The sequence below is a fragment of the Psittacula echo genome (genome assembly GCF_963264785.1).
Source record: "Psittacula echo genome assembly, chromosome: 2".
Taxonomy (NCBI): domain Eukaryota; kingdom Metazoa; phylum Chordata; class Aves; order Psittaciformes; family Psittacidae; genus Psittacula; species Psittacula echo.
In genome coordinates this window covers 13006140-13032269 of record NC_137737.1, presented here as the reverse complement: position 1 = coordinate 13032269, position 26130 = coordinate 13006140, and the positions used below count along the sequence as shown (strand labels likewise).

General features: G+C 39.8%; 2 protein-coding genes across 2 annotated transcripts in view; one reads left to right on the top strand and one right to left on the bottom strand.

Moving 5' to 3' along the window:
* VPS41 (VPS41 subunit of HOPS complex) overlaps positions 1 to 26130 on the bottom strand; it is a 411778-nt gene that overhangs the window by 109229 nt on the left and 276419 nt on the right. The gene's annotated exons all lie outside the window — the stretch shown is intronic.
* Positions 18742 to 26130, top strand: part of POU6F2 (POU class 6 homeobox 2) — a 306861-nt gene continuing 299472 nt past the window's right edge. The window contains exon 1 of the mRNA XM_080611181.1: positions 18742 to 19198. Coding sequence (XP_080467307.1) covers positions 19094 to 19198 — 105 coding nt within the window. The 5' untranslated portion in view covers positions 18742 to 19093. The remainder of the gene's footprint in view (positions 19199 to 26130) is intronic.

Genomic DNA, 26130 nt, shown 5'->3' with positions numbered 1-26130 from the left:
CTCACACATAAACACTTCAATTAGAGTTATGTCCTTAACTGCACTGGATTCACTTTTAATTACTAATCAAGCTCAGTTCAGAAAAGTGACTGTAGTAGAATAAAGATGAATATATAAGTGGGAATACATGATATAGTAGTATGTGATATCGTGAAACTGGACTTGATCCTAGATGTCCTTTCCTGGGTATCTGCCTTGTAAATATGTGGGGGGCTTATTTTTCTTTATTTTATTTTATTTATTTTATTTTTTACTTTTTTATTATGAGTTCCAAAGTGAACAGTCTTGCTTTAAGATACACACATAAATGATACAAGGGCACATTTCTTTTTGTAAGATCTGAGCTGACAGAAATGCAGGGGGAAGTTGCTGGCACTGCAGGGAAGAATGTGACATTCCAACTTTATATCCAAACTCTTCCACAAGTTGAGGCTGTTCAGACTAGGAGCCAACCCTCTCTACTTCAAATTCTTGTTTAAGGGTTGTTTGTTTGTAGAATTTTGCACTTTTACTTATGTTTAAGAACATGATCCAATGCTGTTAAAAGTACTAGAAACATTCCCATCAATTTCAACTGATGTTGCATCAGAACAAAAGGTAATAATATACCCAGTGGATTCATTTTTCACTCTACAGGTCCTTAAGGTTACTTAGTTTTTTAGAGCTTGAATAAATCATCAGGGAGGCAGAAAGTATCTCTAATGTTAATGTCATGGGCAGAATAGCTTCGTTAGCAAAATATACAGTATCGTTCCTGTTCATGGTGTGTTGAACACATATCAGACTGAGCAAAGGAAAACTCGTAGTGACAGATCTTGTTTCCTAAATATATATATATATATAAAAATCTGTAGTGGAATAGGTTCTTCCTGGCAAATAACTAGATGAGAAAACAATTCATATAGATATCAAAACATATAGCAGTGAACCTCATGCTCCTTAAATTTACCAAAAAAAATGATAATTCCATCATCTTCCTTACCGTGCTTTCTGTGTCACGTGCCACATTCACTACTGACAAAACAAATTGGGTACTTCATGGATAATGGCTCAAAACCTAAGTTTTTGATCTTGTAATGAACATGGCTCAGGAAATGCGAATGAGAGACGCTTAGTATTATGAAGGTGAAGTCTCCCAGGGCACTGTGCAGCACTACCCTACCAAGCCCTGTTTTTTATATTGCTTACCCTTGCATTTGTACTGCATCTGTTGCAAACACATGGTTATGTTAGCCAGATGGGTTAACATTATATCCACAGTCATAATTATTGGCACATAGCTTGGCTTTTTTTTTCCTGTACCTGTTTTTTTTTCCTGCTGCATCCTACTTGCTTTATTTCTGGTCCCATAAAGAGTACTACATGTATTATCAAACTGATCGTAACAGTGTGTAATAAAACCAAGTATTATCCTTTGAAAGTTTGCTTCTAAAGCACAAAATCACGTCTGCTAGTGAATGAATACCAAAGATACAAGCTTACTGAGATTAGCATCTATGTTTTCTTCTAAGACCTTTCTTCCAAGCAAAAACAATGAGCAAAGTACCTTCCAAGGTCAAGTTCAATAGCAGGAAATCTCCAGCCGACAGAGGTATATAGGATAACTGATACAGACACATGCTGGAGAATGAGAATCTGCAATGAGTGAGCATCCACCTGCAGCTTTTCCCTCTGAAGCGTTAATACAGGACCACAGGAAGCTTCTGTTGTTTCAGCCTCTCAGGAATTACAGGCTGTTTCTGTGTCTTGGAGGTACATTAAACAGAAACTGAGCAATGCAGATGCATATGAAGAGCCTCCTTCCAACATGCTGAGCAGTTAAAGGACATTGGCACCTCACAGAGTTGGGCCTCAGAGGAAGACATTCCTACAGCTTTTCTAAACAGATATTTTCTGAAAAAAAAAAAAAACCAAAACACCAAACGTATTATGGAACAGCTATTCTAAAAAGCTCTATATCAGTATTTTTTTTTTATCAGACAAAAATTGTGTATTTTCCTTAAGGAAGCTGAGAAGAGAGAATGGGGGAGCTCATCAGCCCAAGAAAAACTGTGTCTTTCAGTCTTTGTGTTCTGATTTAAACACACAGAGAAAACATAGACAAATCCACAGGTTAGTAGAGCTTCCAGAGGTGTTTCTTTTTGCCTTACTCAGGGCTGAAGGCAGAAACCTCCTCCTGCCTCCTGGTTTTCTGGTGCATTCAGTCTGCCTTCTTCTCTCCTGAGCGCTGAGCTGCTTCTGGTACTTTGGACTCTGTCCCTCCACAAGCTTCCAGCCAAGGTCTGATAAGTGCAAGGAGGACTGTGCTCCAGAGTAACACAATCCAGATGTGTATGCCTGAGCATAGAGAAGATCAGATGTGGAAGTCTGGGAAGGTTTGTGCTTTTGCTGGTCAAGGGCCAGAATTTCTGTTCTATTTCTATGTAGTGCTGTAGTATTGTTTTTTTAATTCTCATTAGTCAAGCAAGTCTAGCAAGATGAGTCTTTTCTTTGAGTCTGATCTCAAGTCCATTGAAGTCAATCGAAATACCTTCTATCCAGTTCCACTCTGAACAATGTATTAACTTGTTAGGTTTTTAGCCTAAGTAAAACAAACCCTGAAAACAATTAAGTTATGCATTAAATGTCTACCTTTGTGTTACTCCCTTCCGCTCTTCTCCCACTCAGAAATTCCCAATGCAGTGTGATGAGGTGGCTTTTGAGTATTAATATTGAAAATTGCATTCTCTTCTTTTTTAAGCGTTCATGCATTGAAGTGCTGTAGTTTACAGAAGGACACTTGGAAAATGCATGCCTCGTTTGTTAATTTATTTGAAATACCTTTTCTGGTGTCGTATCGCTGGCCCTTTGTTGGTTTAGACTGGAGAGAAGGAACAGCTCTGCAGCAATACGCATTAGAGTAACATTGCAGTGCGGATAAATTATGACAACAGATGGTGGCTAATGGCAGCTGAATTAAAAATAACACCGTTATTAATCTAGAGGCATTTCTACAGGACTCTTTACGCACAGGTCCCAGCAATTTATAGATAGATTTTTAGACTGAGGACTCTATTTTGCCTTTCAGTCTCAATAAAACCAGAGCACAGTCCTGGCAACTGGAGGGGGCAGTCTGTGCTCCATCTGTTGTGCTCTACAAGAAGCCAGCTCTGCTGGGTTTTGTCAGCAGGTGAGCCGGTCGTATCATATGTCGAATAAAATATGTTTTGCAGGAGCATAAGCCCTTACCACACTGCTCAAAAAGCAAAAGGACTTTTGGGGAAAAATTGCTCCCATAAGCCAGGGAAACACTTTCTCTCTTTTTCAGAAGAGCAAGAGACCCATATACTTTCCCTGATCATTACTCAGCAAGCTTCATGAAACATAGGAGTAAGGAGGCCATATCGGAGTGAAAAGATTACACTGGTGTGGTGGCTGGCTAACTGGGCCCATCCATCTGAACTACTGTGAGATGTTGAACTCCTACTGGCTTCAGCTTTAGGCTATATCTCTCTAGATGTTTACATGGTTATGCGCTCAAAATCTGTAAAAAATGATGAAAAATAAGCTTTAGTAGCCCGGTGCCAGGTAGAAGGTTCTAGCATTGGAACAGGCAGCCCAGGGAACTGATTGACTCACCATCTCTGGAGGTATTCAGAAAATCTGTAGATGTGGTGCTTAGGGACATGGTTAGTGGTGGACTTGGCAGTGCTGGGTTAACAGTTGGACTTCATGATATTAAAGGTCTTTTCCAACCTAGCTGATTCTGTGTTCTAAGATCTCTGAATTTGCACTGCAGTGAGACTTAAAGGCCGTGTTTGAAACGAGGGAAGGTCTTAAGCCTCTGTATCTGTAAACACACTTTTATTGCAAGATGTCATTGATGATGCTGTAGTTCGTAGGTGCTAAACAAACACAGGGGCAGAAGCAGAAAAGCCAAAATTCTGATTCTGAGAATGAGAAGTGACAAAATGAAACACTATTATGTTATGGAAGCAGCCTGGGTAGTCACTAAAACTAAGACTCTCTTAGAGCTAAAAAATGGGTATTGTCCACAGGACAGAAAAGAACATGATTCGTGTTCTGAAGTAACAATAGAAACTTTCAAACCATTTAGAGTTTATGTTCAGACATCCATTTTAGAATCCTTTTTTCCCTCGGTATACTCTGTACTAAGTGTAGAACCGGTGCAGGGCTGATAATGTGTTTTCTGCAGACTCTAACCAGATTCCAGAATGTGAAAAAAACCTCAAATAGTTCTGAATCTTGCTGTTAAACTGTTACAGAGACAAGAAGCAATTATATGAGATAGTTGTTCTGCCTGTAGAAAGAGAGTATTTAATTTTTTCTTCTGCCATTTACCTCTTTTCTTGATAAAAATAATTACTGTATCTTGCAAGCAGAGAAACTTGTCACTTAAATATCATGAAAAAAACCCCAACCCACTGAAAAGTCAGAAAAATTGTACAAACAAATGAACAAATTAAAATAGATTTTACACTCAGGAAAGTTAAAATCCTGCAGTTGAAAGTGAATATATTCCACTAATGCCGGTAAGAATTAGAAAACAAAAGTCCTGATGTTTTCACCCTAAGACTTTTGTGATTTTAGTTTCAGTAATGCTTTTGGGGTTTGAATTGTTACTTTCTGCTAATGTTTAAATACTGCAGTTGAGGCAGCTATATAAAGTCAAGAGACATATTATCTTACAGTCCTCATTCGGTTGTGCTCTTATATTAGTGAAATCTTTCCCAAGCAACTGGCATGATTAGATTCAACGCTTTTAACTGCTTCAACACTGGCTGTGATCACAAATACCACTTTTCATTTCAAGTGTCTTAGGCAATAACTAGGCTCCATAGCTGCAATTTCTTTTAACCCTTCGCTGGGGATAGGACTGGAAGAGAAACGTTAGAAAAGATCATCTGTGCAGGCTCCTTTATTTACTACAATATCAAATGTTGGGATATTTTTAAAACTCACCCATAAAATAGTTAGGTGGGATGCAGCTTGTTGTTGCTCAAGCGATGTCAGCGCTGTCTTCTTTGTTTTCTAAAGCTTTAAATCACACACACACACACACAAAACCCCCAAAACTTACTTCCTTTACCATTTACCTTTTTCTTTTTCCTTTACCATTTTTTCTGAAGGAGAGCAGGGTTTATTTCTCCTCCAGGAGACTTACAAAGCTACAGTGTTTGAAAATCATTGTGGGTCATTAGCAGCACATCTTTCAGACGACTAATATTAGCAGTGCTGTCAACACAGCTTACAGATCCTGTTAAAGAAAGAAGGGCTGAGTTCCTCTCCCTGCCCCTCATCCTGCTGGTGAGTCCACCAGACCATCACAAGTTCTAAATGAACAGTTCTGTGCTTCTGCTCAAACCCTGAATACATCTATGTGTTTCTTGGCCTGTTATAAGATTGTTGGTATTCAAGTTGCACAGTAGAAGTGAGGATGGTTATACACAAGGCTCTTCTTGAAGGGCTCCTAGAGCAGACTTTCAGAGAAGTTGTGAGCTCTCAGTAAATTTGACAGAACTCACTTGAAGTTGTGAAAAACAACCCTGCATATTTTATAGAACCAGTTGCTGGAAATATGTTGGATTTTTGTGGGTTTGGGATTTTTTTTTCTTTTTTTGATAATGTTCTGCCTAACAGAATAGTTCTGACAAGTTTGAAGCACAAATAAAACTGCATGTACCCAAAGTGTTCTGAAATCATAAGCCAGGACTACAAGACTGTCTTCAACTGCAGAAATGAAATGTGCATATAATCATATGTTTTATCTCATTTGTTTTTCAGGCCATATAGCCCAGTGACGTCATATTTTTTAAGCCTTATCTACCATTATTTCTCCTACCAGTATTAGAAATTTAAGTTTTTAGATGAAATCTGAGATTCCCATGCAGTAAAGTCTCCTGGAATTTTAAGGAAAATCAATGATTGCAAGGCTTAGCAATTCCATTTGTCTGTGGGCCATCATTCTGCCTTCCTGAAGAACATAGGAAATGCCATACTAGTTGACACCACTAGTTGACGACCACTAGTTGACACAGTTGACACTAGTTGACATACAGTCAACCACTATTGACAACTAGTGGTTGCTCCGAAGTGTTTAGCAAAATAGTATAAAAAAAAGGTACATATAAAGTTATCCTCCTGACTTCCTACAATGAAGAACTTGGTTAGGCTTTGCAACCAGAGCACTGTATTCCATACCCATTATCTTGTACCTCTGGCTTTCATGAAATCTGGTGGTAGTGAGTTCCATAATGTAATTACATGCTATTTGTTCAAAGTATCTCTGTGTGTTTGAACTATGTTATTTGATCATGCTCTAGTTTTTCTTGAGCTCTTGTATTGTAAGAAACAGTGACCAACCTCTCTATGTTCAAGTTGTCCCCATTATACATGGGTTTGATCTTCCCTTCTCCTATTCTATCCCTTCTTGTCTTGGTTGGCCTAGTTTCTGCTATAACTCATTCCTCTGGCATCTGGTCCTTAAGAGACCTTACTCCACGAAAGCATTAATGTATATTGGTACTCAGTTGTGTCCACCAGAATTCCTCAAAAATCATTTATCCCAAAGGCATTGCAACTTCAATATGTTGTAAACAATGTGATGAGCTGTGAAGATATCATAGCCAGGAAACTACGTTTGTGTACCACAATAATTTCTGGGGACTGGAAAGTGTCTGCAATTGACTGCAGATAGATTCTGATGCGACCCCTTTCTCTTATTTTTATACTCCCTCTTTTCCTCCTTCTCCAAAAATAGTTGGGAATAGTGTCGGCTACTAAGGCAGTAGAAAACATAAATAACTACTTTACCTATCTTGTCGTTTCAGTGACTTGTGACAGAGGACTTGGGAACCCCTTGGTCAATACCTTAATGGAGATGCCTGTTAAAAATACACTGTTATCTGGGTGGTAGATAAAGAAGATAAAAGAGGAATGTACAATGGAAAATGTTGCAACAAATCAAAATGGTGGCATTGTACAATGCCTCAGAGTAAATGAATACCCATGAACTGAGGCAGCAGGGAATTAAACCCTAAACTGTCAGCGAGCCCTGAGCAGCTACAGTCTTGGATGTTTGCTCGCAGTTCTGCTGCCTCAGTTCTTGCACATTTATTCTGGTTTCATTCAGTGTAAAAGTGCCCCTATGATGATGTTTTCCCCTTCATTCACCTCCTTTGATAGATTGAGAAAATCGTGTAAAAGTAGAAGAAAGAAACAGTTAATTCTACTAGGTTTTAACATGCCATTTTTATAGAGATATACATTAAGGAGGCAGGGATAGTAGGGAGGTGATGTTTCTGTTGTACTAGTCAGGGTTACCAGACTGTAAATGACCCTGTTTTCTCCTCATCAGTCCCCAAAAGGTCGGAGTATTATTTTAAGGGACAAATATAAGGGAAATTATCTCCATTCCTGTCCCAAATATCTATTATTATTTTTGTTCCTTGCTGATCCTCTTGTCCAGGCTGGATCTACAAAGACATAAGACCTAACAGACTTGTTTCCCGCTATGCAGAAGCTCTGGGAATCCAGGGAATCTTCTTGAGATGATCATTGTCATATTAGTTCTGAAACTTGGACATTCTCAGCCTTTCACCTTCTGTTGCAAATTACCGCTGTTGCCCCTTTTCTTCCTGTCCAAATCACGTTCCCTCAATTGTTCGTTGTCCATGTCTCCTTTCTTTGCCTTCTTGCTTCTTATCCTCCATTCTACCCATTTCTGTTTAATTTTTCTTCTCCCTCCCCTCAGTTTCTTATTCTCCACTTGCCTTTTTTCCCCAAATTCCTTCATTTAAAGAAAGTTTAAATGAGATATGGTAGATATAAACTAAATAAAGTTCCTGAAGATAGATTCAACTAATGGGATATTCTCACAGCTGCCTCAGTCAGTTTAATTCGGGTGAACGTCTTTCCTTTTGTCCACCATTTCTTTAAATAGTGAGCAATTTGGATTAGAAGTTGTGCCTCAGAAGTTGTGTCTCATAATGAAGTAAGTGATATAATGAGGCCAAAGTTCAAAATGGTGTGCAGCCCTGATATAAATGACCATACAATTCGAGATTCTTGTTTTGAAAGGCTGACAGCAGATGGGGATTCTGTATGGGTTTATTGTGTCAAAAAATACTCTGCTTCTACAGTTCTGCGTGGGGCTTCAGCACAGCAAAGGGTTTGGTTGGATCTAGTGTCATGTCAGCTAAGTGGCAATACATTTATACCTCTGTAAGTGCTGCCTTTACATTCAGGTACCTCCTATTTATTAATGTTGTTGAAAAAATGAACCTTTTCTCAAGGGATTTGTTTTTCTTGCTTATTTTGTTATTAAACGTTGAAGTTCTGGAAGTAAGAAATTCAGAGGAAATAAGGGAAAGTCGAGCAGTTGGTTGACAAGTTGAGTGAAGGATTAACGATAGAGTTTTTCAGAACTCACCACACAAGGAAGGATCGAGGTCTTGCCTATTTTTAGAGTAGCTTCAATAGTCACTAGCAACAAGTGTACAAGAAATTAAGGATCCGACCTTGGCTTTGTAGCAAAAATCCATACAAGTTCATTACACTGTAACAATGCAACTCAGTTCAAACATGGGGCAGTAATATTAGCATAACGTTTTAAATGTTGATTTGTATTTGGCTTTCTTCTAATTATAGGCACTCCTTCAGTTAATGAACAAATGAAGGCGCTTGGTGATAATGTCACAAAGTTGCCGTGTTCTGCTTTTGCTGTTGTTATGCACTTTTTACAGCTGTGTTTCTTGACTACAGCAAAACTGATAAATGTGTTGTAGAAGTCTCTATTTGATTACCAAATCCCAGTCAGGCAGAGTCAGGTCACAAACCTCCAATGGACAGATATGTGTGAGTTTTTCAATCAAATCTGACAGAAATTAATTTGAGGCTAACATTTCCCTTTGAGATGCCTTCTGTGTGTGCTTGTGCACACAATACAAGGTTTTTGCTGCTGGAAGCTCTTAAAGAGGACCTTGATTTTAAGGGAATAGCTTTTCCCTTGCTGAATAGTAATAGGATTTGATATTATATAGGACAAGATCTTTGAAACTTTGATTATCCCACCAGAGAAAATACTTTCATGTAAACAGGTTAAAGCCATGACATTATTTTTTTTTCCTGACTCCGAAGACATTTATCTTGTGGCTTTATTCTGCTTCAGATATTTTATTTTATTTCTATAACATCAAATGCTAACATTATTCAGTTGCTATTGTTTTCTTTGATGTCTGGATAGCAGGTGCTTATTGAACTGGGGCAAAACAGAAATAAAGGCACATGCAGGTGGGTGAGGTGTTCAGAATAGACAGAAGATGAAACAAGAGTAATATTCCAATACAAGGGAACTATCTAGATTCAAAATGCATGCCAGATCAGATGGACATGCTTTACACTTGCTTTGGAACCCAGGCCCTTTTCTGTGCTGCCCATCAGAGCTGTGGCCTTTACCGTGGTGCAGGCTACCTCCTTCTCCTCTCTAGAGCATGGATGATGCCAGCAGAAGGGGTTTTACATTTCAGAGAGAGGAAAGGAGAGAACCTAGAGGCAGACCATGGTCCTCTCTTCCTACCGCCTGCATCTTTTCCGTTATGGTAAAAAAAAACAACTTGGAGCCTAGCAGATTTGCGGTCTACGTGAGAGCAAAGAAGATCCATGAGTCCCAGAAAGGAGGAGCTTTGAGGAGTGAAGAGATCCTTAACTTTACATGAGTAAAGGTAGGGAGAGATGGTTTCTTCCACAAAGTCAATTACCTTTGGAAAGTAATTGAAAGAGAGCAACAGAGAGGAAGCTGTGGCTTCACCATCCCTGGCAGTGTTCAAGGCCAGGTTGGACAGGGACTTGGAGCAACCTGCTCTAGTGGAAGGTGTCCCTGCCCATGCCAGGGATTTGAAACTGAATGAGCTTTAAGGTCTCTTCCAACGCAAACCTTTCTATGGTTCTTTGACTCTGTGGCTGTACTGGATAAAAGGAGCTGTATCTTTAAATGGATGGGATGGACATCGTATAGACCTTTAATGCCAATGTGATGGTGCTCCCTTATGAAGTGCTGTCTCAGAAGAAAAAGTACTTATCCTATGACAAGGTGAAATTGGCTGGAGTTGGGAGTCTGTGGGGAAAACAGACTCCTCCAGAGAGGAAAGAGAATGGGGAAGAAACATCCAAAAAACAACCTGCAGGGAATTTTAATAAATCAGCCTGTACAGTTTTAACTCTGAGGTTGTAAAATCTAGTCTTAGGCTCAAGTTGCTGCATATGCAATAAGTACTAGCTTAATATGTTTTTGGACAGAGTCTGTAATTGTCCCAAATGGCCTTCCCTCTGAAGGTTTATAGCGTTTTTACCATGGCCCAGAGAAGCATCTCTAGCAATCAGGAAGGTCTTCCTGAAATAAACACAGAGGGCTGTTAACCTTAGCTCAAAGAATCTATGCTCTTAAACTGATCTGCTGCCCTTGATCTCTGAGGGAACTGGTACTGATATGATGGGCCATTAGGGAAATAACAGTCCTTCTTCAAGGGACTGCTGAGAGATAGTTTAGGTCCCAAACTTTTAGAGAGGGAATGAATGCATTTTTTACAGTGATTATAAAACCTAATGATTTTACGTAATATTAATTCCATGGTATAAATTCTTATCATTCTCCTGTCAGTGTTTTCAGTCCAAGGATTGAAGCATTGTGCATTAAAATTGGCAGAAGAAACTGACTGAAAACTGAGAGTACTGTATTTGTTGTCCAATCTGAAAAATCATAGTCTATAAACTGAAATCAAAAAGAATGAGAACAACTCTGTATTTTAGGATTCTCTCCATTTTATTATTGATGTGGCTGGCAGCATCAACTCACACTTTTTTACCTCCACCAAAATATATCCATTGAGATCTTAGAACACAATTTCTCAGAAATAGTTCTATTTTGTGTACAAAACTGCTTGCGGGAATAAGTTTACAGAGCAAGGCCATAAAGGTCTTCCAGGAGTAAGAACATGTGAAGATAGAACTCATTAAAATCACAGCATGATATGCCTTCTACAAGTCACACAACGAAATACTCTAGAAGTGCATTGACTTTATGCATGTTTTACTTTACCTTGAAAACCAATGTAGTTTAAACACTCAGGAACACCATAGGCATTTGCTCCACTAAAGCTGCTGAAAGCACTGAGCAAGGACTGGCCTGCACAAAACCATGTACATTTGATACAGGTTGATTTATCCAGTTGCATACAATATTAATAACAGTTCTCATGCTCTGTCCAACTTAATGCAGATAATTTGAATCTAAAAAGTTCGATCCAAAATTCTTTGTGTATGAACATGGGTCTTAGTCTGGTTCTTCATGTTCTCAGGAGAATACGTAGCTTCATATACTTTTAAAATAAACACAGAGGGCTGTTAACCTTAGCTCAGAGAATCTGTGTTTTTAAACTGATCTGCTGCTTTGGTCTGCAAGGGAACTGGTACAGATTATGGTAAATTTGAACCAGTAAATCTGATTTACCTTAGTTCAGGATTCAGCTGAAAATTACTTCCATTGACTTAGTACGCAGTTTTAAATGATTTCAGTAGCTTCATAGAGCATATGTTGATACAATGCACTTCTGCTGTGCTCCGTTTTCTTCACATGTGGCTGTTTTTGTCATCAGTCCTCTCTTCTTAAATGCTGTTCACTGGCTAACTCCATTCATCCTTGAAAAATAATGGACTGTTCTGCCTTAGCCATGAGCCTGCGGTGTCCACCTTTTCACTTCTGGACTGCATTGTGCCATTATCTCAGCTTGTACCCTTCATGGCTGCTGGCACCTATTTATCTGATGCAGCGAATCTCTCATTGTAGGCTTATTAGCATCCATGTCAAGACAATGTGTAAAGTCCTCCTCTTTCAAGACTAATGAATGCAAACAAGTAGAGAACAGAACCCGTGAGCAATCTGTATCATTGCACTGCCACATTAATACCTCTAACTCTAATTGACAGGGTAATTAAAAGCCGAAGATATCCCAATAAAGCAGCCTGGGTAGCTGTGATCATGCTGGGTCAGAAACATGGAACACATTCTGTGAAATAGAATCAGAATGGTTCTTCTTCTGCCCTTTTCCTTCTGCCTTTTCCATCTTCTGCCCTTTTCTTGTTTTGCCCTTTTTCCTTCTGCCATTTTCTCCTTCCACCATTTTCCTTCCCTGATGCATTCTTGAGCTTGAAAAACCATCCCTTGCAGCCTAGCAAAGGCAAGTTGCAGCTACAGAAAGCAGCAGCAGGAAGACAGGCCAAGCAATCCCTGTCTCCTGAAGAGTGAGAATGTGATGGATGAGGATCAGGACCAACCATACACGAAAGAAGGTGTGTGCTACCGTGGGCTATTTCCCAAACTGTGACACTGATTGATGACAAGCATGCTATTGACTTCCAACACTGCTCGGCCGCTGTGCTTCCTTGCCAGGAATGCATGGAAAGTGCTCTTGTGCCTGCCCGATGCTGGTGTTGCATGCAGGTAGAGCTGGGAAGTGGCAGCTGCTGATGGGCAGCAAGGCTGGAGCCCTTCCAAGCACAGGCTGGTGTGCACAAGCTGGAACCCGTGGGGAATAACTCAAGGGAAGAGCAGAGCTCGCTCCTGCTCCAAGCTTGCACTGGACAATGGAGCCAGAAGGAGCCAGGGCACGAGTGCTGCTTGGAGATGCAAGAGCAGCAGCAAGAACCGAGCCCAAAGGGGAGCCCTGACAAGGGGCTATGTATGCTCAATGGTACAGATGACAAGCAGCAACTCCCAGAGGCTACCCTGGGAGTCTAGAAAGCTTCCTTCCCATAGTGGGGGACACAAGGGGCCCCCTGCGTGGAGCAGAAGCAGCAGCCTTTGGGCCTCAAATAGCCCAAAGGAGCCCTGTCAAGGGGCTGTGCTCACTGCTGCAGAGGAAGGCAAAAAACCTCCAGGGACATTTGCAGGCCTCCATGGGAAAAAAAGCCTTCCCCCCCCAGCTGCAGGACTCAAGGGGCCACCTTTGTGGTGCATGAGCAGCCAGAATGGACCAGAGGAGCCCTGATAAGTGGTGCAGTTCAGGCACCCCCTAAGCCAGAGGGTGTCAAAATACTGAGCAACCCATCAGGGGATTGGCCTCCATGAACACACCCTGCCTCACCCTGTAAGCTTCTAGTGTGTGTATAGCCAAACTGTAGGCACAACCTGATCCTCAGCAGGCATCCAAGCTTTAAAGGCTTGAATGGAGTCATAAACAGCTTAAAGCAAGAAAATACTGGACAAACTTATGATTCTATGATAGGTTTTGCTATTAACTGCATTTATCACAATTATCATCACTTAATGACTTTCCCATATGCATAAGCAATTAACACAGTTTACTGGTAGATGAAACAAACCCAGAACAATTAATACATGGCAGCTCTTTCAGTAGCTTAACCCATCACTTTTTCATTCCTGATCATGTGCAATACACAGCAGGATATAAAGTGTGTAACCAAACGATGTGAACTGACTATCAGAAGATCAAACATTTCTCACTGCAAGATGTCCTAATGTAATGCCAGGAAGTAGCTCTCTGTATATAGCATACCTTTGTTTGACACATGAAATATTCAAACATCATCTAAAGTGCTTGGAGCAAGAGTAGCACAGGTATATGGATGCATCATTTTACTCGGGCTTCTTTTTTTTCTTCATGGGAGAGAAGCATCTACTTAGGAGTTGAGGATCTAAGGGATATGTTGCGTGTAGGATGTGTGTACTTTCACTGGCACTACCCATCCCTCCTGCAACATCCACATCCATATTCACTCTTCTTTTTGTCTCTGATGATGCCAACACTACACTGGCTGGTGCTGAAGTGGGCGTAGCAGCTTTAGTAGCCATTTACAGCTCAAATAAAAGAAAGCAAACACATCAGTGAATAGAACTTCATCATCATCACACACACTGTGAGACTACCTGCTTTTCCCTGTTGGGGTAGTAAGCGCATTACTGCTCTGAAAAGTTATACAGTTAATGCTGTGACTCATTAATAAATTCGTATTATCCAATGATCAGAAAGCTACACTTCAGTTTTTGATTTTTGGATACTTTGTGTGTCTTTGTCAATGCCACATTCTAAATCCTGCCAATGATTTTGGAAAAATTTTGCAAAAAGACAGTTCACTGTAAGAGTCATCTTTTTGCTCATTCATACTTTTTGGCTGCCTTGCTTGAATGATGTTAGTGCACCCAAATATAGTCTGTTCTTCACATGATGCAACTCTCCATTACTGTCCATGCTGTATCCAGTAAGGAGATGGCTTAAAAAGCCCATTGTGCCAGATAACTACAGAAGAAACCATGAGACATAAGGAATGTGGTTTTATTAAGGCTGCTGTAGTCAGTAATGCATCTGGGAAGTATATTCTTAAACCTTACCCAGTCAATATCACCCTTTCTTGCTAATCCGTCTTTCATCTTTGCATGTTTTTCCTCCACAATTCCATTTCACCTGGGAGAGGTGTGACATTAGCTTGTCATCTAACTAGGTACCAGCATCATTGCTGTAATCCCCTCCTATCACTTCACATAAGAGTAGAGGAGGAGGATGCTGTCTCTTTGCTATGTAGGTGGGAGGAACCACAGTCCCATTTCCTGGGGATTCTTTTAGGGTGTGCCCTCCATCTGATATAAATTCTAGTTTGATCAGGAACCTGAAAGACCTATTGAACATTGTCCTCCCTGAGGCACAAAATGAAATCGTCAACCAAGCCAGTTGGTTAGATGTAGCAGGAAAGGGGGAGGATGTATTCCCATCTTCCCAAAGACGCAAAGCACGACAGGAAGCCTCTTTTCTTGAAAATAACAAAGAGAAAGAAAGTTCTTTTGCAGGAATCTTCAGCCAGGGCAGGATAGTGCTGTGGGAAAGGGAGCTGTTCCACTGGCTGCACAGGAAGGTGTCAAATGTAGATTATGCTTATGCCTTGTTCCAGCAATTTAGGCACAGAATCATCTTTTTCCCGAATTTCCTTTTTGTGATACAGCCAGGTGCTTGTGCAGGGAAGGAAGTGCAGTCATTGAGTATGTCCTCCTAGTAGTTCAGTTTTTGGGAAGTGGAGCTCTAGGGGAGTGGAAGGGACTCAGGAATAAAGCACTAAGAAAATCTGTAGGAGCAGGAATTAGAAGCAGGAGGGGTTTTTTTTAAGAAGCAAAATAGCCTTTGAAAAGCAAAAATGATTGACCAGAATGGACTTGCACAGAAAGAGATGGTAAATCATAGTGCCTTTTAATACAAAACAATTCTTTAGGAATTAGCATAAATAAGAGCAGAATTTTGCTCATACGGAAAACCCACTCCATGAAAATCAAGATGCAAAATGCAATATAGTGTCTGGGTGGCAGAGACGGATAGAGAGAGGGAGAGAGGGAGGAAGAGCCATTGACAGCTTAGAATTAGGCTTGTTTATCTTCGAAGAGTGCAAGACCGAGCCTTGCGTGTTTAACCTGTTCAGCACCGGTGAGTAAAGGACCTGTAGTGTGAGGCACAACAGCTTGCTCTGACAGTGCCGTGCATTCGTCGCTCCAGAAAAGAGGAAAAACAGTCCCCCTAGTGTAGCAAGGCTGTAAGGAGCAAGAGGATCTCTCGATTCACTGAATCTGCTGCAAGTTCTGCTACGGCATGTGAGCAAATGCAGAAAGGCGTTGTAGTAAAACCTTGGGTGCTCTTGATAACAAGGCTTCTAGTTTTTGAGCGAGGAACCATAAAAAATGAGCATTATGTGTGTTTTAGCAAGTTTTAACAGCTAAGTAATTTGGTTTTGCATTGCTGCATAATTCTAATCCTTGCTTTTCTCACCTAGGAAATACATATTCTGGAAGAAGAACAGAGAAAGTATTATATACAGTAATACTGTTTCCAAAAGTTCATAGCTTTGTAGCTGAGAAGTAAATTCAAGCACATTGTTCCAAAGTCCCACTTTAATTTTTTATTGTTTCAATTAAACAGGGAAAGTGTACTGCAGTTTTGACCAGAAAAAGAAGCAGAAAGGGAGAAAGCATTCAGTGTCCCTGCAGACTGCCACTTTTCCTGGATGCCAGAGATCCGGTGCATCGCTCAAAACACAGGCTTTGTACACCTTTGAATTTACACTCTCCCTGATTAAGTGCAACGGAGCCTCCTCCTTGTGTAAGCCTTGATCATAGCCCCCTCTCAATAAGTTTAGGTATCAACAATGCCAACTGAGACCTTTGTGCTGAGTGCTGTAGTGACATATAGGAAAGCTTAGCTGCCGTATATTGCTATGGCTCCATAACCGTTTTCCTCTCGGGTATGCTTTGGAAAAGACATGGATAAAGAAGTTTTAAAGGAGACCAGAAGGTCTCTGCTAGAGATGCAGCACAGCTGGTTGGGAAGCAGTATTTGTCATTCTGTCCTTCAGCAGTTTTCAAGGTGGCAGTGTTAGAACGAACCTGGCCGACCGAGTTCCCCTTTGCACCCTGCTCTGCAGCCCAGCCTGCCCTGTGGCAGATTAGGAGCTACCTCACTCCCTCAGCTTTTGGGCTGCTGACAGGAGAGCTAAATCACCTTCTGAGCTGCAAAGCAAGGGGATGCTTGGAAAGGGCTAGGGAGACAAGTCCTCACAGTGAGTAAAGACAGTATTGATCTGACACCTTTGGGGGATGGCCAGTGGAGGGCCCAAAGGGTGAGCAGTGAATCTGATACGGTGTCCAAGGACCAGCTATGCAGCCTCTATAGGACCAGTTAGATTTAGCTGAGGGAAAAGACCTCCAGCTCCACAGAGGTAAGCGCTGCTCCAGAGGTAGAAGAAGGGACTCTAAGAGCTATTCATGTTAACAGTGATGCCAGGACTTAGGCAGAGGCATTAGCTGCAGGAATGGTTTCATGTTTTACAGAGTAGATTGGCATTTCCTGGAAGTGTAGGTTAATTGTGGTAAGAAAGAGAGGCAGCATATAATCGCACTTTGAGACCAGTATTTGCCTACAGTGTGTCTGCTTTCCTGGAGGCAGCCAAGGCAATCTCCTCTACTCACACTCCCCCCCCTTTACCAGTTGTATTTTGGATTGCTTGTGATGAGATGGATGTTGATTATGGCCTTCACAACATTGCCTGGTTTTTCCATAGAATTGTCCTGAGGGTTGAGACCGCACCAAATCCTCAGCTGACCAGAAGGCAGCCCAAGGTATTAGTTCAGTGTATTTTCTTTCATGAGTAAGAAGCAGATAAGATTTCAGCACAAATGGTGCATTTCAATTACGTTAATAAGTGAAATGCAGAGCAGATGTTAAAAGCACCATTTTAAGTAGTCCTTCCTCATCCCAGAGGCAACATTTCAGTGTTAATATTGTCTATCTCTCTGCAAGTCCTTGATTTGAAAAACTTTTAAAGCAAAAATACCTCATTGGCCTAGGAGTACTTCTGGGTCCCTGTGCATGATTGTGAATTCTTTTCTTGTTTCTGATATTTGAAACACGTTCTAAAACTTCCTTAACCTTTTTCTTAGCAATTAAAAAAACCAGTATTATAAAACCTGGAAGAACGCAAAGTAAATTTGCTATTCCCTGCCCATCTCACTCCCCTCAACATAAACTCTTTCCCTCCTATACATGCATGCATATACACATACACATGCACATATACTCCATCATAATCCAAACACTCCTGGATGTTGGATCTTAAAATTATACTGTAGGAAATATTAGACTGGCAAGTGCTTTGCCTACAATTGGAATATTACTGATATTCTCACATTTCTTTGGCTATCACATGCTAAGATCAATATTGTCAATACCTTTAAAAACGAGATAATAACTTCAAAGTATTGCCAGAAACTTACTTAGAATGGAAAGGGTGCATTATATTATGCTTAGAGACTAGGCTGCTTTTTTTCCCTGCATTTTTGCTTCTGACAGTCTTTGAAAAGCCAGTTATTTGCACTAGTAACAGAAATGCAATTTTAGGAGGGCAGAAAGATGCCCTAATATTTATATGAAGCTGTAATGCAGCCAAAATTATACGGGCTGTTATTCTACTATATTGCCAGCAGACTATTGATCTTCAAAGGGTTAAAGTGCTACCGGGTTACATTAATGTCACCCTTCAGCAATCACTGGCCAATAACGTATCAGCAATCAATGCTGCAGCGTGTTGTTCACGACACTCAGGTTTTGGAGACAAGTGGCTGATGTATTTTGACAAGAAGAAAAAATAGTCTTAGGAATTCTTGCAAATCTTAACTCAGAGGGGAAGATATATGAAACAAACTGCTTCCATTAGAAAAAATGGTAATGTTTGCCTTCATAAGTAACAACATTTTATGTCAGTTCAGTGGAGCAGTGAATGAACCAAAACTCTGCTAACCTTCAAAATGGAAAGGATTCCGTAAGTAGGATTTACATAGTCTGAATATTTTATATTTTGAGTGCTCATAACAGCTTGCATAAACTAATACTTATATATATATTTCCAATAAAGAAAACATTTGACTTGTCGTGGAGTAAAGCAGCGAGGCACGTTTTGGCTCGTGAGTACAGACTCAGGTTTCTCAGCCTCTGCTCCTTTTTTTCCCTGCTAGTAATTTTCTTCTTTCAAGTTCTCATAATTTGTGCATGTCCAAAGAAGGCAACACGAGCCTCTTCATTTTGACACAAAAGAAACTTAAAGAGAAAAAGAAATCAGGCACTTGAATGGCTCTGAAGTAGAAGTACAAAGGGGGGAATAAAAGTCAGAGGCTGCAGGAGGATGCAAGGGGTTAAAGTTCTGACCACTGTCTGCATGTATAAAATTATATCACCTTATCTGAAAAGTTTAGGCTCAGAAGAAAAGCCTCAGTTTAAAACACCTTTTAGGTTTATTAAATCTTTAGGCTGAAGATTACAGCAAGTGTTTTGTCTTTGGTGAGTAGCTGTTTGTCTCACTTTATTTACTTGGTATTGGGTATTTGTCAATGTCATTTCATATCTGCAGAAAATTCATACATTCTATGGAAGTATGTATGTGTGTGAGTGTGCTGAAGGTCACATGACTGTTTCATCCTATTTGGTGGAGCAGCTTGACTTTTTTTCCTTTGCTTTTGGTGATGGTTGTGAGTGCAGAAGTTGATTGACAGATGCATGCCAGAAACCCCCATTCTCCTTTTCAAAGACTACATATGATGGATTGCGATCTTTCAGCTCAGCAGGACACAGGGACCATGCAAGCTGTAATTGGTCAGGTATGGAGTCAGCCATTTCTCAACTCCCCTTTTATTTTTTTTTTTTTTCCACAAGGGTCTAACCATATGATTCACATAATTCATATTTACAGTACCATCTTTCTATCTGTATCTTCAGCTACCAGCGAGTGTAGGGCTGAAAGTGAGAAAGGCAAAAGAACCACAATAATCTGGCCAGGGAATCACTAGTTAAGCCTAAAATACCGTGCTTTTCTCCTAATAAACCCGGGTTATAATTTAGTCTGAGCTTTGCCAAATCAAGCTATTTATTAATTTGCTGTTGTATTTTGTTTAATTGTGCTAAAGTAGAAGAAGCGAGGAGTGCAAGTGTTCTGTTTGTTGGGGAGTTGCTTTCTATTTCTAATGCTGTTCATTATTTCTATATTGACTGTATTCCTGCACTACAGGCTGTGGATTTTATTTATTTTTTTTTTCTTTTCCTTTTTCTTTTTTTCTTCTTTTACTCCTAACCCAGATAATGTGTGATTGAGCTTGGTAAATGTAGTAGTCTTTGCTGCTGCAGAGGGACAGCCTGCAAATTAAACACTGCCACAATCTGAAAGGTCCAGGTGGTCTGCTCGTGCTTCCTAATGCAATCCAGCACAACAGCTTTAATAAACAGCTCTATTTAGTTCTCCCTCCCTGTATCCAGGGAAGTGAACTGGTCTGGGGCTGCTGTGATGAAATGCCAGAAGAATATCTCTCAAAGGCCTCACAAGCTGATTTTTAGAGCTTTTCCGTTTTGTCGTCTTTGTCTTCCAAATGGGTCAGTGAGTCCTTCTCTTTCTGTTTTGTGATTTCTGATAAGTCTGTAGTTTTTATGTGTGTGTGTTAACCGTGCCATTTCGAGCTTTAGCCAGAAGAGAGAAGAATCATTGCCTTTTCATTAGCTTTCAAATAATAACCTGAAGTGGGGAAAGAAATGAAATTATTTCTGTCCTGCTGTACAGGGAGGGCTGTTTTCCTGTGCATGCAGCCGGAGTCAGAGGAGGGTGCCTGCCTTTCTTTCTCTAACAAAATTTTAAGTGCTCAACACTTTCTCATTAACCACTGACTTGTAAATCAGTCTCTGGCAAAGGGTATTTTTTGAACTCTCAAAAGTTCGTGGGGTGTTCTTTTTGCATATGTTTCCAGTGTAGTGAACGCATGCTGCTGAGGTGATGACATAGTATTTGTGTTTCCTATATGTTGATACAATGGTGGAAAAATACGCATCCTACGCACTGTTTTCAACTAAATTATGGCAAAGCACAGAAGTCCCTCAAAGCACATGGTTTATTAATACCATCGTACACAGTAATGCATTTCTGGGCGGAAAATGTCAAATATGTAATACCATGTTTACCACAGACTTTTATTGCTTTAAATATTTTAAAAATAGAAGATACATTTTTTATTAAAAATCCCCCAAAACAGTAACAGCTCTCTATTAGGCTGCTTCTACCGAAAAAGTGGGGCACGTTTGCTGGTATCACCCTCTGAGAAAATATGTATTTTAGAGCAGGTTAATTACCTTTTGTCTAAACTTGTGCAGTCTTAGAGAAATCTATTTAATGCTTCTAAGGCAGATACAATGGCAAGATTTTCAGCAAGTACACTTGACACAAAACATACCCTGAAACCTTGATAAATCTCAAAGCCTGTAATATCTCTTTTTTGTAACTTTTGCTTTGGCATATAAAGAAGTGTAAGTTAGCTATTTTATGTTTAAAGCTTGCTGGCTCTCGGAAAGTGCTTTTGAGGCTGGAAAGGGTAGGAGCTTGGTTTTTTTTTCTGTGTGTAACATTCCATATTTCATCAATTAAAAAAAAAAGTTCAGTGCATGCCTGGAAAAATGTTTATATCGTGTGTTAGTTTATTTCATTTCCTAAAATCAGTAAAAGGGCATCGACTTCAAAGAAAAATACATATAGCTATTTTAGGTTACTCACTTCTTTGGGTTTTTAATGGCAGCATTTATGGATATTATTATCGTGCAAGTTAATGCGTCAGGTGTTGCAAACATTTCTTTTTAGATCTGTATGTGTGCTTATTTATATATCATATGTGTAAGCGTGCGCATCCAAATGTGCTCATAAATCCATAGCGTTTTCAAGTATGTTTTTGTTGTGATTCTTTGTCCAGTGGTTGGTTGTTATTAGCTACGTGTGAAGCTAGAAGAGAAAGTTTAAAAATATTTCTTTTGGATAAAAAATGATGTGATTTCTAGTTGTAAAATAAAAGAGTTTAGTTAAAACTTGGGAAGCACAGAGCAATCAATGTAATTACCATACTGCTGAAAATAGAAATAGACTTCTCTATGGACTCTAATACTCAGCTGACAAGAGAAAATAACTATCAAAAGGCAAACCCTATGCCGTAAAATCTTTCCACAGTGTCAGACTATATTTAGGATTGATAAATAATAAAGATTTGCATATTTGGCATTTGTAGTTTTTTAGAAGAAACGTTCATTTCCTGACACTTTTGTTTTTGAAAAAGTTCTGGAGAGTCTTTGCTAACTTTCAACCCTTCAAAAGCAGAAACTGAAATAAATGTTTATCATTTGGGTTTTTATTTCAGTATTGCCTTTTTTATTCAGCTGTGAGAACTAAATTTTGTTTCGACTAATCCTGCAGATGTAGCTTTAAATTCAGGCTTGTTTGCTACTAATGGAGTGTGAACTTGCCTAATTAAAACCCCAAACTATACATGTATATCTCTGCTCCAATGGAGATCAGAAACACTAGCAGTTATTTGTAGTTCAAACACTAGTCTGTGTATGACACGAAAGTAATAGCAGGAGCATGCTGATTTAAAGGCATTTTCAACAGCAAGTACTTGTACATCATTAAATGCATTTTCCACTTTCTTTTTTATATATTTCATCTGTCTCCAAGCACCAGGGTCCACAGTGGCTCCCACTGGTGATAGCAATGGTAGGCAGAGCGCTACAACCTGACCATCACCTAGCACCTGGGTGTACTGGCTCCAAGGTGCAGAATTGCTTGTATACCTTCCCTCTGGATTTTTCCTCCCCCAAGCAAGCAATAAAACAGCCAAGTATTCTGAAGAACAACCTCCTTGCCTAGCGTGTCAAGATCTAGAAGCTCATTGCTCATTGTGATTTTGATTCATAACTGGAGTGTTTGGAATGAAACCCCGATCCCTGTCAGCAATAGTCTGTTACATCCTTCCTTGCACGCTGAACCATAATACCCGTTATTTCTTTACATGTGTTTTGCTCTTACAGAAACTATTAGCTGGATTTTTATGCCCTCTTCTTTATATACCCTGAGCCCATCTAAATGCATAGGTAATTAAATGCATCATGCAATTATTCCAGTTGTGCTATATTTTCTCTCCTGTGTGTGCTTTCTAAATCTGTGCTGTACGTTTCTCTTCTTTTTTTCTGTTCATTTTTGCCCCCTGTTTTTTTTTCCCCCTTTTTTTATTTTTTTCCAGACCTGAGCTCGTGAGTGACAGGTTAGTTCATCAGCATTACAGCCCTCCTGGTTTTGTCTCATCTCATGCAGACAGGTCACTGTGTCCAATCACCCTTCTGGCTCTGCTATCCCCGGGGGAGCCCAGGCCAGCCTGCCATCTTGATCCACCGGCCTGAGGGCCCAGGCTGGCTGCACATTTCTGTGTTCACTGGTTCTTGCAAATATAGGAAAAAGGGAAGGGGAGGGGGGGCAGCTTAAATTACAGCTGTGTAAACTGAGAGGAAGTAAATTAGGTAACATTCTTCTTCAAATAAGCAGGCATTTGCAGTCATTATTGCTATGTTTGAGTTCTCCTTCCACATGTTAGCTGTGTTTATTTTCTATATTTCAATGGTATCCTCCATGTGATCTCATCATGTAGTAAAAGCTATTTATGCAAGGGTAAACATGCGCTCCTTTCCCAGAGAGAGTTCTGCCCTGCAGCCCCATTTAGGAAACTCATACGTTGCTGCAGCAAAGGTGGGTCTTCGTGTTCTGTTGTTTACTTTGTGGCTTTCTTAGATTTTGTTTTGTGTTCTTCCCCACGATTAACAGCAATAGGGGATAAATGTCTGGGAGAAGCCATTTATTTCTGTAACTCATGGGCCACTTTTCTGAAGTTTGATCTGTGGTGAGTGCTGTTTTGTGCTGCAGATCAATACATATCCACGAGTTTAATTTTTACCAAAGGAAGATCAGATCTATTATGTTCATTTGTCTTGAGCAATCTTTAAGGGATTCTTCTTGTAGTAGTGGGGCATGTCTCTTTCTCTTGGCGTACCCTTTGCCATCTCTAATCTAATATACAGAAGTGCCCATATCATATGCAAACAGAAATGAACTATCTTACCCGTACATTTAAGACTTACCTTTACAATACATCAGGGAATCGTGCTCATTTGTGCACAGTTTGGGACAAATCCTGTTCTCTCTAGCAAGAATTAGATCCTTCACTGTAAGCATGACTACTTGCATAGGTAAGGTTAGACTGCTTGCTCCCTTCTCTGCTTAGTATATGTCCAGCACAGGCATTGTTGTCCTTTACAGTCATCAGTTGTTTTCAGCAGTTCAAGACTCTGATAGAGACTTATGGACAGGTACACACCGACTGTTGTTTCCAGTAGTAGAGAGACAATGTAAACAATAAGAATCATGTTTGAAAAACTTCAAACCCATACTTTTTAATATTTATGAACAAGCTGCTACTCTGATAATGAAGCATTCCATCTCTGCAGAAACCCACTGTTTTATATGCTCCTAGTATACTGTGTCCTTAAAAATCATTATTGTAAGGAGATGCAGGAATGTGGCTGTAATATTTCGCAGTATAAATATTTGTCGTAGAGGAGTTTGGATCTCGATAATTTAATATATGTAAATTCTTTGGTCCTAGGCCTGGATTCCAGCAAAAGAATGCATTTCTCTATTGACTTTTGCTTTTACAGCAGAAAAAAATGGATTTTTATCATTTCCATTCGTGCTTAAAAAGATTTCTTTTGTTTTCACACCAAAATCAGGTTCTACTTGAAATCAGCCCTCTAAAAACATCTTTAGTCACTTTTTTCTTATTGAATTTCTTTATTCTTTTCCGTTCTCTGCTGTTCTGCTGTCTCATGCATTAGTTTGTGGGCCAGGCCAGTTAGGAGGTCAAATCTTTAAAAAGCTGTGATTTATACTCTGTATATTCACTATTATTCTAATTGTAAGAGAAAAATGATGTATGTCAGATGACCTTTAAATTGCTGGGCAAGTGACACTCGTCCTGTGATGTAGATTTTTATCTTTTGGCAATGCATTTACATTCAAGTACCTCTCCTGTGTTTCCTAGATTCTAGACTGATAAACTAAATACCAATCTGAGCCACTTTTGTATGTACAGTACATAGAAGTGACTGCGCCGAGCCTCTTATCTTACACTGACCTGTAGCTCTAACAAGACTTTTATTTTTCTTCTCTGATCTGAGCTGCAACTCAAATGGAAGAAAATAAAAGGACAATTGAAGACAAATTGTATATAGCATTTTCAGCATTAGATGAGGACGTGGCAAGGTATTATTTTTGTCCTGTGATTTACATCTCTTTGGTGGCATTTGCTCGTAATGCTGCTTCTTACTCTGACATTATAAAAATGACAGGAAGAACCTCAGATCAGTCAGTTCTGAGTATATAATGAGAGATATGTTTATCTCTCATTAAAGTTAACACGACCTACAGGTGTGCTTGAAAGTTGGTCAGCAAATCACTTAAGCCTGTGGAAGAAGTCCGCAACTGCGAATCTTTAGGCGCATAGTACAATCCTGAGCTCAACAGGACTCTTCACATAGATAACACTTTGCAGGATCAGGTACTACTTGCCTATTGAGTAACTGTCATTGCTAATAACCATAACAAAGTCTGGTTTAAATGCTAGCTAAAGAATTGCTATGCAAACTTTTTCGTAATTAGAACTGACTATTAGGATTAAAGATAGTAAGGCTCTTGAGCACTTTTATTCTTTGAGGATATCAGGGCTACAGGTAAATGGACTATAGCTTCGGGGGTTTTGTTTCATCATTGGCTTTGAAACCTCTGTGATATGTAGGACTGTTTCTTCAAAAGAGAAAGATTAGTTGTTGATATTTGCTGCTGATTCTCTGTTGACTGCTAGTGCTGTTCCATAGAAGAGCGTCATCTAACTGTTAGATCAAAAGAAAATGTTGAAGATCAAGAGGCTGTTCTAAATTTCGAGCCATTTTCAAAAGTGGGAGTGGGAGCAAGTTTACAAAAAAACAAAGAAGAGGAGGAATGGGGGACCCAAAACTCTTTATCCCAAGCCACTCTTCCAAGGGGAATGATAAAAATTTTCTTAAGCTGTTTAGATTAGATCTTGTAGTTACTAATAAGCCTGTTTTTATTACGAGTGGTGCAATTTGTACATGCCTTACTGTAATATAGCAAAACTACGTCCAGTACACTATTATGCATAGTCTTCCATTTGCTCACATGGTAATTGATGTCATTAACATTGGTTCATATACTTACAGTTGGAGAATGTGTTTCAGAGATGAGAGCTTCACAAACGGATTTTGCTCTCTGGTGTTCCGCACAGCTGTCCAATGCCCTTTGCTCATGGGAATAGGGATTTGGAGGGTAGGAAACTGAGAGCTGTTCTTGTCAAAACAGATAGGCCTTGTCTTGATGGGCTTTCCTGTACCACCTTGCTGCAAAAGAAATCCAATAATTTGATAAGCGCTGCTGCAAAATCTTACTTGCAAGAGTAATTTTTGATCCTGTGATGTTTCCAGTGAGTGTTACCTCAATTACTGCTAAATGTGATCTATTCCTATAGGTAACTCTAGGATAGGGCTCTGAATCCGCAGAGGGGGAAGGACACTGTAAAGAGAAACAGGACTGTAAGCAAAAGCAAAAACCCCAAAGTTAGAAACGAACTTTATGCTACTTCAGTCACTGATTCCATGAAGCAATTTT